The sequence below is a fragment of the Ictidomys tridecemlineatus genome, chromosome 2 (assembly GCF_052094955.1).
Source record: "Ictidomys tridecemlineatus isolate mIctTri1 chromosome 2, mIctTri1.hap1, whole genome shotgun sequence".
NCBI classification, from domain to species: domain Eukaryota; kingdom Metazoa; phylum Chordata; class Mammalia; order Rodentia; family Sciuridae; genus Ictidomys; species Ictidomys tridecemlineatus.
The window spans coordinates 224651082-224668500 of NC_135478.1; the positions used below are offsets into that span (position 1 = coordinate 224651082).

At 40.6% G+C, this 17419-nt stretch overlaps 1 protein-coding gene across 4 annotated transcripts in view; it reads left to right on the forward strand.

The window, feature by feature from the left end:
* Znf398 (zinc finger protein 398) overlaps positions 1-16095 on the forward strand; it is a 35514-nt gene extending 19419 nt beyond the window's left edge. For all 4 annotated transcript variants that reach the window (XM_078040761.1, XM_078040762.1, XM_078040763.1 and 1 more), the window contains 2 exons: positions 8841-8954; positions 10243-16095. In XM_078040761.1, coding sequence (XP_077896887.1) covers positions 8841-8954; positions 10243-11399 — 1271 coding nt within the window. In that variant the 3' untranslated portion in view covers positions 11400-16095. The remainder of the gene's footprint in view (positions 1-8840; positions 8955-10242) is intronic.
* The last annotated feature ends 1324 nt before the right edge of the window (positions 16096-17419 follow it).

A 17419-nucleotide genomic window follows, 5' to 3' on the forward strand; every position in this document is an offset into this window, starting at 1 on the left:
AGAATATGTCTAAAATAACATCACCAAATGGGTGATTTGATTATAGAAAGATTCATTATCCGATGTATCTCTTTAGTCCATATTGTTAAGTGCCTGATGGTTCTCAGCTAGATTAAGTGTATCATTTTATTTTGGGGGGATGGGTGAAAAAGATACAAGTAATTTGGTTTGATAATGATGTATCAAAGTTTCATTTAGCTGTTATCTTGTGAATTTATTTTAAAAGCCTTGGTTTTTAAGACTCCGTTTCTGGGTAGTCAACCTGCATACCTTAATACATTTTTTATTGAAAATGAACAATGTGTTTGATTTATTTAACACTCTGATTTTATTCTTTATAGTTTTAGCTTCCATTCATGATTCTCAAACTAGATATTTATCCAAACTCGAGAATAGGACTCATGTGACTTGGGCCAATCAATATGTTACATTAAAAAAAAAAATACCACCTCACAGAACTGGACATTTAGTAGTACTCATAGCTAATATTTGTTATGGCAAAAGGACACAAAACAACAAAGGGAAAAGGTAAGGAGGAAAGGAGAGACAAGCCTCCCTAAGCCTCTCCCAGGGACTTTGAAGAACACACTTACTTTACCCCACGATGAGTTACAGCAACACATACAGAGTGTTGTCAACCAGAGCATCTCACCAGATACTCAGTACCAGGGTCTTCAGTTAGAGGCTGTCACACAGACACCCTCTGCCCATACCCAAATTCCAGACTCCCAGAAGAAAAGTAGGCAGCCAGTATAAGCCACACTGCTTGACAAATAGTTTAGGCAGAATGAGTTACTTTTAGCATTTAGGGAAAGTTTTATATCAGTGTAGAGAATGGTTTGCTAGTCAGGGATGGGCCCTGCAAGCAGGCCCTTCTAAGTCTGAGGCCTATTTTGAATCTTCTCCTTTCACTGAAGAATAGTATTTAACCACTATCTAGTCATAGTCATTAAAAGACTGTTCCACACAAATATTAAGTGGAGGGTACTAACGTTAGGTTACTTTTGTGACAGGAGGATGGAGGATGGAGGCAGGAGGGTGTCAAGTTCAAAGCCAACATCAGCAACTTAGTGAGGCCTTAAGCAACTTAGTGAAACCCTGTCTCAATATAAAAAATAAAAAGGACTGGGAATGTGGCTCAGTGGTAAAGTGCCCTGGGTTCAAACCCCAGTACCAAAAAGGGGTAAAGAAATTAGAAGTCATGGACTCAGGCCAAGATTCTAGAATGACCCCAAATTAACTCAGTTCTAAAACTTACAGTCCCAGGGAGATGTTTTTGACCATCAAAGTTCATTGCTGTTATTCTATCTTTATCTCTGGTCACTTTAATTCAGTAAAATCATTTTATTTTTTAATTTTTATTTTATTCATTTTAGTTGTTAATGAACCTTTATTTTTAATTTATATGTGGTGCTGAGAATCAAACCCAGTGCCTCACACATTCAAGGCAAGTACTCTACCACTGATCCACAACCCCAGCCCCTAAAGTCATTTTTCTTAAAGAAAATCAATGATTAAGTCATATCCTAATTTATAATAATCCTGTATTTTTGCTTCAAGACTACATTAGCTTAATTTATTTGTGAACACTCTGTATGTGTTGCTGTAATTCATCATTTTTTTAAGTGTCTGTACTTTTAACCAATAGTTGTTACCCATCTCAAGTATTTTTATAACTTTCTTAGAAGCCAGATCTCAACACGTTTTATCTTAGCTACTTTTCTAGACCTTTGCACAATCCCAGAACCTCGAGTTTCTAGCCCCCTTTCAGAAAGCATGGTATATATAAGTTTAAAACACGCAAAAACAAATTAACTCAATCAGATTCACACTTAAAATAGCATTCGATCAATATAGACATTAAATTTGTATTTACTGTGATTAGCCTTTTTATTTTTAACCACTCTCAAACATAAAATCTCAGCATTTATCTAGTTTTTCTCACTTGATTGATATCCAGTTTTTCTCTATTCTCTTGCTTTCCCCGTGGCCTGCTACTTGCATGGTCCAATGACATGGCTTTCCTTTTGTGTATTCAGCATTGGGCCTGTGAGGAATATGCTTGTAGTGCCACTGTCCTGACCTGACCAGTGTCTGTCGTGCTGTCTCAGAGCAGGTGTCTGCACCAGACCATCCTAGCTCCAGGCTCTCCAATTCTCTTTTACTTTCTCAGGGCCTCCTTATACACTCGCACTGCTCTTCCTAGATTGTGGTTGACACTGCAGTGTTCTGTGTGTTCTGTGATAAGAGTGCTGAGAAACAGTAATCTGATAAAATACATGTTTTGATCCAGCTAGTTAAATGGCCAGAGGAACTTTTAGACGTTTGGCGTCATTCAGAAAGAAGGGAGCTGCACGTGGTAATGTGGGCCTCTAGTCCCAGCTACTTGGGAAGCTGAGGTGGGAAGATCACTTGAGTTCAGGAGTTTGAGACCAGCCTGGACAACATAGACCCCATCTCAAAAAAGGGAGGGGAAAAAGAAAAAAGAAACTTAGGGGCTAGGGTTATAGCTCAGTAGTAGAGTGCTTGCCTAGTATATGTGAGGCAGTGAGTTCAATCCTCAGCATCACATAAGAATAAAATAAAGATATTGTGTTCCCTTAAAATAAAAAATAAATATTAGAAAGAAAGAAAGAAAAGAAATTTAGCTTCTTGGTATGTCCCAAGTCCAGGGAAGACATTTAGCAAGGAGATTCTAGCAGTGCCAGCCACTTAAATTTCTAGAGAACGGGCTTGTTGTTTAGCTGTTCATAGCTTTTATGGTTGGCTTCTAACTAATATTGTAGGGAAAAGACTGGAAAGAATCCAAATGCTTATCAATCAGGGATTCTTGAATAAACAATGGTGCAGCTACGTAGTACGACTATAAAAAGAAGTGAGAAAGGTCTTACCACTATAGAGAGATCTCCAAAATATATTATGAAGTGAAAAATCCAAGGTGTAGTTTGTGTATTTTATGTGGCATGCCATACTGGGTCAGAGAGGGAAGGTATGAATGTATACATTTTTGCTTATATATTCACAAAGAAACGATGGAACATTAAAACAAAAACAAACCAGAATGACTTTCTCTGTATAGAGATGGAACCATAGAGATAGAACCTAGACTTCTCTAAATATACCTTATTTTATAGCTTTGATTTTAGAATGCTGTAAATATTTTTTAAAATTTTGAAAATCAAATACATAATAAGATATCCAAACCTAATGCTATGTTAGGTGACATGAACACACAGATTTATTTCAAGTGACTTTAAAATTTAATGTTTTAACTGTATGTCCATAGAAAGACACATCCCAAAGACTAAAAGAACCACAAAACAACAACTTTGCATTCATATTTTATTAGTATATTGATATCATTTTGGAATATATTTAGATGAAGCAAAGACCACGTTAATGTCATTAGATATTAAGCTTTTTCAGGGTAAGAGAGGAAAAATACTAGCATAAAACAAAAGGATTTAATTTAAACCCAGTAATCTTACATATGAATCAAAAATATTAATATGGACTCATAACACTTTTCTTTCTCTAAGAAGTATGTCTTTTATAACTTTGTCCGTTGAAAAGATCTAGAAACAATGATACCTGATATTATGGTTTGGATGTAAGATATCCCCCAAAGCTCACGTGTAAGACAATACAAGAAGGTTCAGGGAAGCCAGGTGTGGTAGTGCACACCTGTAATCCCAGCAGCTTGGGAGACTGAGGCAGGAAGATCACGAGTTCAAAACCAGCCTCAGCAAAAAGCGAGGCACTAAGCAAGTCAGTGAGACCCTGTCTCTAAATAAAATACAAAATAGGGCTGGGATATGGCTCAATGGCTGAGTGTTCCTGAGTTCAATCCCTGGAACCCCCCACCTCCCCAAAAAAAAGAAAGTTCAGGTAAGAAATGATTGGGTCATGAAAGCCTTAACCCAATTAGTGAATCAATCACCTGATGGGATTAATTGTATGATGGCTGAAGGCGGGTAGGGTGTACCTTTGGGGTACATATTTGTATTTGGCATGTGGAGGTCTCTCTGCTTCATAATAATCATGTGAGCTGTTTCCTTCTACCACACTCTTCTACCATGATGTTCAGCCTCACCGTTAGCTGTGAAGAATGGAGTCTGTGTCTATGGATTGAGATCTCTGAAACTGAGAGCCCCTAAATAAATTTTTCCTCCCCTAAAATTGTTCTGGTCAGAACTTTTAGTTACAGCATTAAAAACCTGACTAAAACACTTGATTTGTAATTAGCAGCCTTATCTGAAGTCCCATTTCTCAGAGTGATCATTGATTTTTGAGCCTGGGACAAGAAATGTATTTATTTACTACAGGGATGCAAGGTTGGTTTAACATAAGGAAATCAATAGACAAAATTCATCACCTCAATAGACTTAAAGACAAGAATCATATGATTATCTCAATAGATACAGAAAAAGCATTTGACAAAATTCATCATCCATTCATGTTCAAAATACTAGGAAAACTAGGGATAGTCGAAATGTATCTCAACATTTTATAAGCTATATATGTTAAACCCAAGGCCAACATCATTTTAAATGGAGAAAACTTGAAAGCATTCCCTCTAAAAACTGGAACAAAACAAGAATGCACTCTTTTACTCTTTCGGTGGTGCTGGGGATTGAACCCAGAGCCTTATGCATGCAAGGCAAGCACTCTACCAACTAAGCTATATCCCTAGCCCAGGCTGCCCTCTTTCACTATTTCTATTCAACCTAGTCCTGGAAACCCACATAAATTAGAAGAAAGAAATTAAAGGGATACAATAAGAAAAGAACTCAAACAACACACATAAATCAATTGCATTCCCATACATCAGTGATGAATTGGCTGAAAGACAAAGTAGGAAAATTATCCCATTCATAACAGCCTCAAAAAAATTGGAAATAAATCTAACAAAAGAGGTGAAAGACCTCTACGATGAAAACTACAGCACACTAACGAAAGAAATTGAAGAAGTGATAAGATCTGCCATGTTCTTAGATAGGCACAATTAATATTGTCAAAATGGCCATACTACCAAAAGTGCTATATAGATTTGATGCAACTCCTATTAAGATTCTGATAATATTCTTCATAGAAATATAAAAAACAGGGCTGGGGATGTGGCTCAAGTGGTAGCGCGCTCGCCTGGCATGCGTGCGGCCCGGGTTCGATCCTTAGCACCACATACCAACAAAGATGTTGTGTCCGCCGAGAACTAAAAATAATAAATATTAAAAATTCTCTCTCTCTCTCCTCTCTCACTCTCTCTTTAAAAAAAAAAAAAAGAAATATAAAAAACAATCATGAAATTCAAGTGGAAAAATAAGAGGCCCAGAATAGTCAAAGCTATCCTCAGCAAGAAAAGTGAAGCAGGAGGCTTCACAATACCAGATCTTAAATTATATTACAGAGCTATAGTAACAAAAATGGCATGGTATTAGAACCAAAACAGAAATGAAAACCAATGGTACAGAATAGAAGATACAGAGACAAACCCACATAAATATAGTTATCTCATACTAGACAAAGGTACCATAAACATAGGTTGGAAAAAAGATAGCCTCTTCAACAAATGAGGCTGGGGAAACTATAAATCTGTATGTTACAAAATGAAATTAGACCCCTGCTTTCACCCTGCACAAAACTCACTAGGAAAAAAAAAAAAAAAAACAGGCCTAAATTTTCATCATGTCAGCTTAAGAACTGACTTCTTCAACAAGAGTCCTAAAGCACAAGAAGTAAAATCAAGAATCAATAAATGGGATGGTATCAAACTAAAATGTTTCTTCACAGCAAAGGAAATAATCAAGAATGTGAAGAGAATGCCTATAGAATAGGAGAAAATCTTTGCCACCTGCACCTCAGAGCATTAATCTCCAGGATATATAAAGAACTCAACACACACACACACACACACACACACACACACACACACACACACAAAAATCAACCCCAAAAACCCAATCAATAAATGGGCAAAGGAACTGAACATGCACTTCACAGATGAAGAAGTATGAATAGTTAGAAAATATATGAAAAAATGTTCAATATCACTAGCAATTAGAGAATGCAAATTCTCTAATACCCTGAGATTCCATCTCACTCCAGTCAGAATGGCAATTATCAAGAATATAAATAACAATAAATCTTGGTGAGGATATGGAGGAAAAGGTACACTTATAAATTGCTGGTGGAACTGCAAAATGGTGCAACCACTCTGGAAAGCAGTCTGGAGATTTCTCAGAAAACTCTGAATGGAACCACCATTTTACCTAGTTATTCCACTCCTTGGCTTATACCCAAAGGACTTAAAATCGGCATACTATAGTGATACAGACACATCAATGTTTATAGCAGCTCAGTTCACAATGGAACCAAGCTAGGTATCAATAGATGAATGGATAAAGAAAATGTGATATATATACACAATGGAATATTATTAGCCATAAAGAACTATGAAATTGTGGCATTTGCTGGTAAATAGATGGAACTGGAGATTCTTGTGCTAAGTTAAGTAAGCCAATTCCCAAAATCAAAGGCCAAATATTCTCTTTGATGTGCAGATGCTAATACACAATGGGGAGCAGCGGGGATAGAAGTTCATTAGATTAGACAAAGGGGAATGAAGGGAAGGGAGGGAGGATGGGAATAGGAAAGACAGTAGAATGAATCAGACATAACTTTCCTACGTTCATATATGAATACATGACCAGTGTAACACCACATCATGTACAACCACAAAAATGGGAAGTTATACTCAATGTACAATATGTCAAAATAGATTCTACTGTTGTATGTAAGTAAAAAAGAACAAAAACCCCAGGGCTGGGGTTGTGGCTCAGTGGCAGAGCGCTTATGAGGCACTGGGTTCAATCCTCAGCACCACATAAAAATAAACAAAATAAAGATATTGTTTGCATCTATGACTAAAAAATAAAAGATTTTTTTAAAAAAAGAACAAAAATATTTAAAAGAAAAAGAAATGTACTTACTAGCTGAGCTTGCTATAGTTCGTCATGCCAGAAATGAGGGAAATCAAGCATCTGCAGTCATGTGAGAAGCACATCAGGCCTATTCCATTGGCCAAAGAAGAGAAAATTTAAGTCTTAAAAAGAATAATGACTGCAGTAGATTGATGCTAATCAAATATATAACATTCTATTAATTTGTAATGATCAACAATAATATAAAGTCAAATCCGCTTGAATGGCATTTGGAGGTTTCTAGAGCACTAACTCATTATTTGCGAAAGAGAAAATTGTGAAAGAGAAACAGGTAAGCCTTAATGAAGCCATGTTTTTGATGGCTGAAGTGTTTCTTAGGAGCTCCTCTTCCTCACACCCACTGCCCCTTTTTCTTTACGTCTATGTGTTTGTATAAGGTCTGGGTGGGAACAAAGATAAAGCTGCATTGTGTGAGACATACAGCCATGCCTGCAGCCCACGTAGTAAGTGGGAAGGCAGCCTGCCGCCTGTGTGCAAACCTGCACTCCCGGCTCTCCACTTAATGGACAGTGTTTGGCCCTGGCTATACCCACTGCTTCTTTTTGATCTCGGCACATATTAGATTCCAGCCATCTCCAGCTGACTTAAAAGCCCTGGGCAAAAGAATGAGTGCTGTTCATTTGCTAGAAATAAAACCATACCCTGCCTACAAGGCTTTTTTGAGAAATAACTGTAGAGAGCTTGAGTTTACTCTCTGGGGCTTGCCAGCTTGTCCTTTTAGGCCAAAAAAGGCCACCCAGATCCAGGTTGGAATAGCAAGCATCTGCACTTACCAAATGAGGCCTTCAGAGGCAATGCTGTTTTCATTCTAAAAGAATCCCAAGACCTGAAGGACCAGGACTCAGGACCCAATGGTCTGTATCATTTAATAAGCAAAGATAATATGATCTCTGAGGAAAAGTCCAGAATTGGAAATCTGAAAGTATATATATATAAATTTTTGAAAGTATATTTTTGAGGAGTCAAATTCTGTGTTTACACTGATTTGATTTTGTAATTCTGGAAGTATATTTCTCTTTTAATTAACGTTTAAAAAGCCATTTTGGTCAACCTCATTCTTTGCTTATTTTCTTTTTGTGTGCAAATCTTTGATAATATGGCACTTCACTGTAAATACTTCTTTATTGGGAATTTAGTTCATCTATAGGCCCTTCTACTTAAAAGGAGAAAATATTGCCTGCTCTGCTGTTTCACAAACTGAGAGAGAAAAGTGAAAATATGTTGAATATAAGAGTGTTACCGGGGCTGGGGCTGTAGTTCAGTGGTAGAGTGCTTGCCTACTATGTGTGAGGTACTGGGTTTGATCCTCAGCATCATATAAAAATAAATAAATAAAATAAAGGTATTGTGTTCATCTACAAGTAAAATAAATAACTAAATAGATAGATAAATAAGAATGCTACTGGGCTAGGGTTGTGGTTCAGTGGTAGAGTACTTGTGAGGCCCTGGGTTCGATCCTCAGCACCACATAAAAATAAAGATATTGAATCCAACTAAAACTAAAAATAAATATTAAAGAATGCTACTGAAATTAAAAGTACTGTTTTTTTCTAGATTATTTCAGAATATCGTCTCCAAAATAAAGATTGTAATTTGTTTTTTAATAGGCTCACTGAAAACAAGAAAATCAAGCCGAGAATATCATATAAAAATATATCAATTTGATTTCATTTTGAAATGATTCTCTAGAGTTTTATGCATTTTCATATAAGCTGCCTATCTTGTTACAGTTAGTTAGAAATAAAATTTGGGCAAAATGCTGTGTTCTAAAAACCAATGTGATTAATTTTGTCTTCTGATTCAAGTCCCTGAAGTTCATTCTCTTTCCCTCACAAATAGAGCCTGGTCTTTCAACATCAGATATTCTGTCTTGGATTAAACAAGAGGAAGAGCCTCAGGTTGGGGCCCCACAGGAGTCCAAGGAGAGTGATATCTACAAAGGCACCCATGCAGGTGAGTAACAGCCCAGACAGATGCTCCTGTCCAAATCCAGTTTATGCTAGGAGTGACCAGAGAAGTCGCAGCAGGAATGGGGTTTTAAAGGCAAAGTAGTGGGAGAAAAAAAGACCTGGTCGAATTAAGCCATAAAAGGCACTACGATGAATTGCAAGTGAGAAAACACACTCAAGTGAAAGACAAATTGGAATGGTTAGAGCTGGGGGTGGAGCTCAGTGGTAAAATATGTTCTTAGCATGCACATGTCCTTGGGCTTAATCCCAAACACTACAATAAAAAACAAATTGGAATTATCAAAGGAAGAAAAACAAGTGCATTCAGATGGACCATGAAGATGGGAAAAGTCAGGAAAACATTTGAAGATCATGTAAAAAGTATAAAACAAAAATAGGGAGTGGGGTGGAGAGACAGGTGATAGAGACAGGAATGTTGTTGAAGAGATGCAAGTGGGAATGTTAATCACCTCATTCAATGAAAGGAAAAGCGATGATGGGAGAAGAAATAGAAATGGCTTCCTTCTAAGATATTTAGCACCATCTGTATTTTGCCAGTGGAATTATTTTATTAAAGAGAATCTCAAGGTCAGAAGTGATCCAACTGTTTATATAACTAAATGCACTCTTTTAAAAATATCTTCCAAGCCCTGTATTCCTTTAGATTCAGTAAAGTACAAATGAAAGATAAGACAGTTTCTGTCCTTCAAGAAACTGACCCTGGGAACACATATGTTGTTATGTGGCAAGGGCTATATAAGCATAACAGAAATAAGAATATTTCTGATATTTAAATAAGGTATAAAGAAGGACATGAAGCCAGAAGTGGGCCTAGAAGGATGATTGGTTTGAGATGGCTGGATATAATTTGGTAAGATGGGGAAAGGAGGGAGGTACTCTACAGAAGGGAGAACAGATGCAGAAGTAAAATGCTTACCCTATTTTCAAGGAAAGTGGAACAGAGAAGAATAAGAATAGATAAATAGGTGATTTTAGGCTTTGTCCCAACAGGCAATAAAGTTCTTGAGCAGAGGTGAAACATACGGTAATGTGGAGAAGGCTGATGCCAAGAGTATTCCTTTTTCAACAGGGAGCATCAAAGAGTACAGCCTTAATTCTGATTTGCCATAGGGACTGCTACACCTTGATTAATATCACAGCAGCCCTCTGCTGTGTTGTTTATCTTAGCAGTTTAGAGCTGAGAGCAAACCTGTTGGAGCTGGGTAGGAACTTGTGAGGGTTGCGGGTGAGACAGCTCCTGAGGGGCGTAACTCTTGAGTCCTTTCTTTCAGATGAAGAGCTTGTCATCAAAGCCGAGGGCCTTGCTAGAGCCTCCTTGTGCCCTGAAGTTCCTGTTGCGTTCTCTGCTCCAGCACCACCAGCAGCAAAGGATGCTTTTTCAGATGTGGCTTTCAAACACCAGCAGTCCACTCCCATGACACCATTTGGACGTGCAGCCACTGACTTGCCTGAAGCCTCAGAGGGACAAGTGACTTTTACTCAATTGGGTAGCTACCCTCTCCCACCTCCAGTTGGGGAGCAGCTCTTCTCGTGCCACCACTGTGGCAAGAGTCTAAACCAGGACATGTTGCTGACTCACCAATGTGGCCACACTAGTGAGCATCCCTTACCCTGTGCCCAGTGCCCCAAGCACTTTGCCCCGCAGACGGACCTTGGCAGCACCTCCCAGGACCATGCCAGTGAGCCGCCCCCAACCTGCCCACATTGCGCCCGGACTTTCACTCACCCCTCAAGACTCACCTACCACCTTCGGGTCCATAACAGCACTGAGCGCCCTTTCCCCTGTCCGGATTGCCCCAAGCGCTTTGCTGACCAGGCGCGACTCACAAGTCATAGGCGGGCTCACGCCAGTGAGAGGCCCTTCCGCTGCACGCAGTGTGGCAGGAGCTTCAGCCTGAAGATCAGCCTCCTGCTGCATCAGCGTGGGCACGCACAGGAGCGCCCATTCTCCTGCCCTCAGTGTGGCATCGACTTCAATGGCCACTCGGCCCTGATCCGCCACCAGATGATCCACACAGGCGAGCGGCCATACCCTTGCACTGACTGCAGCAAGAGCTTCATGCGCAAGGAGCATCTGCTCAACCACCGGCGGCTGCACACGGGTGAGCGGCCCTTCCAGTGTGCGCACTGCGGCAAGAGCTTCATCCGCAAGCATCACCTCATGAAGCACCAGCGCATCCACACCGGCGAGAGGCCCTACCCCTGTGCCCTCTGTGGCAGGAGCTTCCGCTACAAGCAGACGCTCAAGGACCACCTGCGTTCGGGCCACAATGGAGGCTGTGTGGGCGAAAGCGACCCAGCCACACGGCCCCCCGACCCACCGGGTCCACTCCTAGCTGGCCTCGAAACCTCTGGCCTGGGTGTTAGCACGGAAGGTCTAGAGACCAATCAGTGGTATGGGGAAGGGAGTGGAGCGGGTGGGTTGTAAGTCTGGTTTAGCTACGCTCACGACAGGACAGAAAGTCTATATGAAGCTCCCAAGCCCTCCACCACTCGCAGTAATTATTATCTGACGCATAAGAGATTTGGTGTCCTCTATACTCCACTGGAGACATGCTTATGTTTTGGAACTTAACAAAAGTACAATACCACATTTTAAAATACAGAAAGACCTGGAAAGGAGCCCCACAGCCCCTTCTTTTCAAAGGTACCACAAAAACAGAAGTCAAAAATATTACAGAGAGGTTGGGAAGCAAGAGTCAACCTCAGGTTATCCTGTTCCAGGAAAGCAAAATGAGAACGGACTGCGTCTAGGTAGAGATAAGTGCATGGAAAGAGCCCCCAAGCATGAAGCAGGTCATCAGGCATGAGAATGTGCCAGGCCTTTCATTAATTCCTCTAGGTGAGGTAACTTTGGAAGAATGGGCTTTAGCTACTGTTTATATTGCTGCCTCCTGGACACCAGCCGGGCTCTGTTCACACAGCTGCGCAGCCTCCTGTCCCTGAAACAGGAGTACTGAGACTGCCTCCCTAGCTTTCCCACCTTGTCTTTTAATACATTCTGTCAATACCTGTGAACAAAAACCCGACTTAAATAGCCTATTTAGGAGAACAGTTCTTAACTTTTGCTGGCTTGGTTCGAAGCATTCAAGCTGTTGTATTGGTATTTAAACTGTCAGAAATCTTTGCCAAGGTCCTGGTTAGAAAATTGGAAGCAGAGTTCTCAGCCCAGCTTTAAAAGCTAGAGATCCCAAGAAGTAGCTGGTGTAACAATCATAGAACTGCTTGAACTGCTTAAAACCTGAGCCTGAAACACAATTTTAGAGTGTTTTATGTCACATTCTCCCTTATCTTTTCCAAGCCAGTAAGCTGGCTTTTCCATTCCTGGTATCTGTTTGTCTTGATGATGATCAGCAGCAAAGATCACAGCACTTTCCTGAAACATTAAGGAGTTTCAGAAAGTGCTGCTGAGCTCTGGGCTTTTGTTTCCTCTAGCCAGTCACAGTGTTGTTATGTGGCATTCTCATTCTCCCATTCAGCAGGGAGGCTGTCTGGTCCCCCCCACCTGCCCTACTCCATTGGCACCTCTCCTAGGTCACTTAGAGCTGAACACCACATGCAGACAAGGATGACCTGTCTTGCCTGTTACACTTTTAGGTAACTCAGCTACCATGGTTTTTTCCTTGGGGTCACTGTTACCTGGGCAGATCTGAACCTAGTTCTGCTCCTCAGTGTCTTTGCAACTAGTTAAAAGCCCTTTTTTCTTTATAGCTCTCAAATTTCAACTGCAAATTGAGACTGGTAAAAGTGGGAAAGTTAGCCTCTAGAAATAAAAAAAAAAAAAAAAATCCTGTGATACATTTCTTCTCCTGCCAAAATCCTGTTTCTGTCTTTGGCCTCTGTCCAGGTGAAGCTAAATATGACAGCAAAATCAAAGCAAAGGTTCTTGCAGAAACTTGACTGAAATTGATTTGATTTATTGTTTTGCTCATGCTTAGAGCCTGAGGTAGAAGAGAGAATGCAAAAGCCCTATGTCTTGGGCAGAAAAGTTGTTTATTCCCATACCCTCTTGTTTCCTCGGATTCTTCTCTGATGCCTGGAACAAGGTCTGGGAATATTTTGACAGGACACTTTCTTGATAAGTGATAAGGAAGGGACATGTTTTCTCCTTATCTCTGAATCCACTTTTACTCTGCCTCGTTCTGTGTAGCCCTGCTAAGAGAGGATGTTAGTCCAGCTGGCTGTGCTCCTGGGAAGTCTCTGTCTGAAAAGGCTGCTCTTCAGGATAGTCACATTTATAAAACACTGTTTTGTGACATTCACAATACCAGGGACTATGGGAGACATAAGAAATGTGTGTGAGACCTGGGCTGCTGTCTTAACTTTCAGTCTATAGACAATGAAAAAAATCCAAGGAAATAGAACAAGACAAATGATGGGCAGAACCCTGGTATGTTGGGATCAAGAGCTTTCCAACCACAATCTCTGGCCCACACCAGGAAAATTTGGAGGAGTTCTGGGAATCCCCAAATCAGGGTTCTACCTTCGTTGATGCACTAAGAACTTGAGTGTGAGATTCAGTTCTGGTTTGCACCTTGATTCCCCCAGTTAAAAGGGAAAAGAGTCAAGGCACCATCTTTAGGAGGTGAGCTCTCTTTGGAATGGATTCAAGCATCTGCCAGAGTATGCTGGAGGAGGGATTCCTACATTAGATGTGATGTGGGACCAGATAACATCTAAAATTCATTTGACTGAAAAGATTCACTGAGAATACAACTAATAACAAAAGAGACCTGTGCATTAAAATGCGGCAGATAGATACCACAGCCCTTTCTGCTAAGAACTGTAGCCAACAGGGACCTAATTTTGGCAAAAAAGTGAACATAATCCAAATGCCACTGGAGCAAGAGTCATAAAGCTTTATGAAAGGGAATGTGCAGGCCATCCCAGAAAGACAAGCATGTGGAAACCTAATCCTCAGCCTTGACACAAGGCAGGGAGTTCAGCTATTGTGGGTTCTGTTCTTTCCCTTCATCAGGCCCCATCAGGTAGAACTCCAGGCCCCCTCTAAAGGGTTTTTCTGCTAATGATTCAGAAATGGATCAGTGGGAAAGATGAGAGAGTTCAATGAAGTTTTCAGCATGTGGAGAAGAAATTCATGTTCCATCAAGTGCTCCTGAGAGAAACCATGCTGAGAGAAGCACCTGAGGCCTGGGGACACAATAGGGAAGAGGAAACCCTAGAACTGTGCTCCTCGCCTGTCCTTCTGACTGGCACACAAGCACCCTCTCCTCTGGAGTGGATCCAGATGTTGACTAACCAATCACTCTGCTTACTACATTTCCATGGTTACCATTGGATGTGCCCCTAGTGCAGCCTCAAATGTGAGAATAAATGGAAGTTGGTTGATTGTCTAAAAAGTGAAAGGTGACTCTGAGCCTCTTCTGCTGGACACCTGGTACTGAAGACACCTTAGGTGGACTCTGGCTAGATCCATGTTCTACACAATTCCACCACCACAATTCCACCACTGGTGGGGATCCCTGCTGGGCTTCTCTCAGCCAAACCCTGTGGTTTGCTAGGCATTAACATGCACAGTCCCCAAAAAATCTTGATAAAGGGTCTGAGTCCCTTTTTTTCTTTCAAATAGGATGGAAGTCCTAAATTTCTGCTCATATTTCCTCTGAGGCAAGGGTAGGACCCCCCCACCCCCCAGGTCTTGGCTTCTGCAACATCAAAATGCCCCTTCAGCAGCTGTCTGAGGGTTGTAAGTAGCTAGTCTTCTCAAAAGGTTGTTATAGACAAGACCTCTGATGTTAGCAGATAGGTTTTTTTCCTGTGGTTTTGAGGGACACTTCTGGCCCTGTTGCATTAATTCTGGTTCCCTATCTGTAGCAAAGGAGAATTTATTTCTCACATGTCTGTGAGAGGCTGTTGTGTGTTTTGGTAAGTTTCAGGGTCCTACAGGCAAAAGATAACTTGAGTTAGGTCAGGTTGGTGTGATGATGGGATGGGACCAGGAGAGCATAGGGCCTTGATGTAAGGATGCACAGTGTGGGTTAGAGCAGTGCCAAGGGCAAGAACTCTGGTCAGATCTAGATTCAGGTCTTGCTAAGTAATAGGTCTGTTATTTAACCATCTTGAACCTTAGTTTCACTATCAGTAAAGTAGGGATTTGAGACCTATTCTCAGAGGTGTTAGGGTATGCATGGAAACCCATGTGAAGTATTTAGCACAGAGCCTGTGACACAAGGAGGTCACAGAGCCAGGTTGAATTGGAGGTGCAAGTGTCAAAAACTGAGCTGCCCTGCAGGGCACAGGGTGGCTGGGAGCTCAGCCTTTTGCCTAAGATCATCTTTTGCTTCAATTTAGGCCTATTTTTTCCTGTATCTCCCAGCTCCAATAAGTTTCTGTGTGCCATGACCTCATGAGGCTGATTCTCTTTGATATTTCCTAGATTCTTTAATAAGGAGTCTGTCCAGCTCCTCTTCTTATGTGAGGACCCAGAAGTTTCCAGCCAACCCTTGTGGTTACGAGCTTATCCTGGTTCAGTTGGCTGGAATCAGTAGTGGAAATCCTACAGCTCCTGCACCAAGATCTGTGGGCTGGTGGATTCACTTGGGAATGGGCAGTGACTGTATGGCATTTCTAGTACTAGAGAATCTATCCTTAGGCCAGAGCATATTGTCACTTGCATAAAGGAACTGGAAGGTGCTGCTTGTCTTGTAAAATAAATGTCATTAGGAGTCAAGGGAGGGTGTTACTCATCCCTTTCTGGCCCTTCTCCAGTTTCTTTTTAAATGAATAACTGGCCACAATCACACAAATGACTCTTGTCAGGTTGGTCAAATAAATTGCCTCTTCCAAAAATATCACCTCTAAGACTAACTACCCTTCAAAGCAGAATGATGCAGCCAAACCAGAGAAGCCATAAAAGCATCGTGCAGCAAATCTCCCCAAGATAGCCAGGTTTCATTTCAAATAAAATGTCCGATAAAACCTTGCTGAACTATGTGGCTTTGTCTTTATTAGTAAAGCCATTATTTGCTTTAAAATCTTGAGACTGGCCTAAAAATTAAACTACCCAAGGGCTAAGGGATAGCTCAGTGCTAGAACACTTGCTTAGCATGTGTGAGGCCTGGTTCCATCTCCAGTACTATAAAGCAAAACAAAACTACCCCAAACACAGACTATGTCTCATTTTGTTTTCCTCATGGTGTTGGACATCGGGATACTCAGTAATTTTATTGTGGGAAGACCACAAGAGTGGTTAAAAACTGGATTTTTGTCCCAGCATAACATTCTGTACTTGATGTGGGGCAAACTAATTTATGAAGATCTTTGTTTTCCCAATTCTAATGTGAAGATTGAAGAAGATGGTAAAATATGGTCCCTTCTGAATCTAAAATTACAGAACTTAAGATTTTTACTTCTAGGTTCTCTTTTCTGTTTTTACTCCAGATTCTATTAGTGATTTTTTTAACACAGCAGAATAAACACTTGCATTTATTACAGAATAAAGAGTACAATCCTAATTATAAAAAAAAAAGGTTAAACAATTTGAAATTATGGATGCAAATGATACTACGTAGGTAAATCGGTTCTTGGCCTTGAGTTTATAATTTTTTTTAATTTATTTTTTAATTGGTTGTTCAAAACATTACAAAGAGTTTATAATTTTTTTAAATGGTGTTATAAAGACAATAACTGCTAACCAACCTGAGTGAGTAAACAACAAGATAATAACTATGAATAAGAATAATTAAACCAATCATATTTATGTTATTAGACATTAAGTAATAATTTGGGATTTTCATTTCCCCAGATGATCTTTTGGGCCAAGACAAGGACTAGTGCTGTTGCACTAGTTAGTTCCTGACTGCACCTGAGAATGACTCAGGGTTCAGAAGAAGACATTTGTGTCAGGGCCTACCCTGGCATGGCTTCATTGTCTGTGATGGAGCCTGTGTGTTTCTGAGTTCCCCTAAGTGATTCTAATGTGCCTGTGAGATGGAAAAGATCCTAGGAAGAGAAAGCCAGGCATTGGTCAGTGAGCCTTACTAGAGCAGTGAGCTATGGATCAGAGATGAATAAAGGTCTTGGAATCCACAGTGGGAAGCTGTAACTCGACAGTGTAGGCAGGACTTATGGAAATAGGATATGGAAATAGTATTTTTAAAAGTTCTGACTTCTCTCCGTAGTTAGGCAAGCAAGAGGCAGTGGGGAAAGCAGTATTCATTTCTGCTGCACCTTCTGTGTGCCATGTCCAAAGACCACACGCTGGCAGGACTGGGCAGGATGTGCACAGATGAGAGGGATGCCAGCACCCGTGCTGCATTTTCCTAACCTCCTGAGGCCTGCACCTTCTTGTAAGAGGAGTTTGCAGAAAAACAAGGGACTTTGGTGACATTATTACCAACTTGAATTAACAATCATACCTTACTTTTGCATTTGGAAACACTGGTACATTTTGTCATGAGCACTAGACTCTATTTTGGATGAATCTTG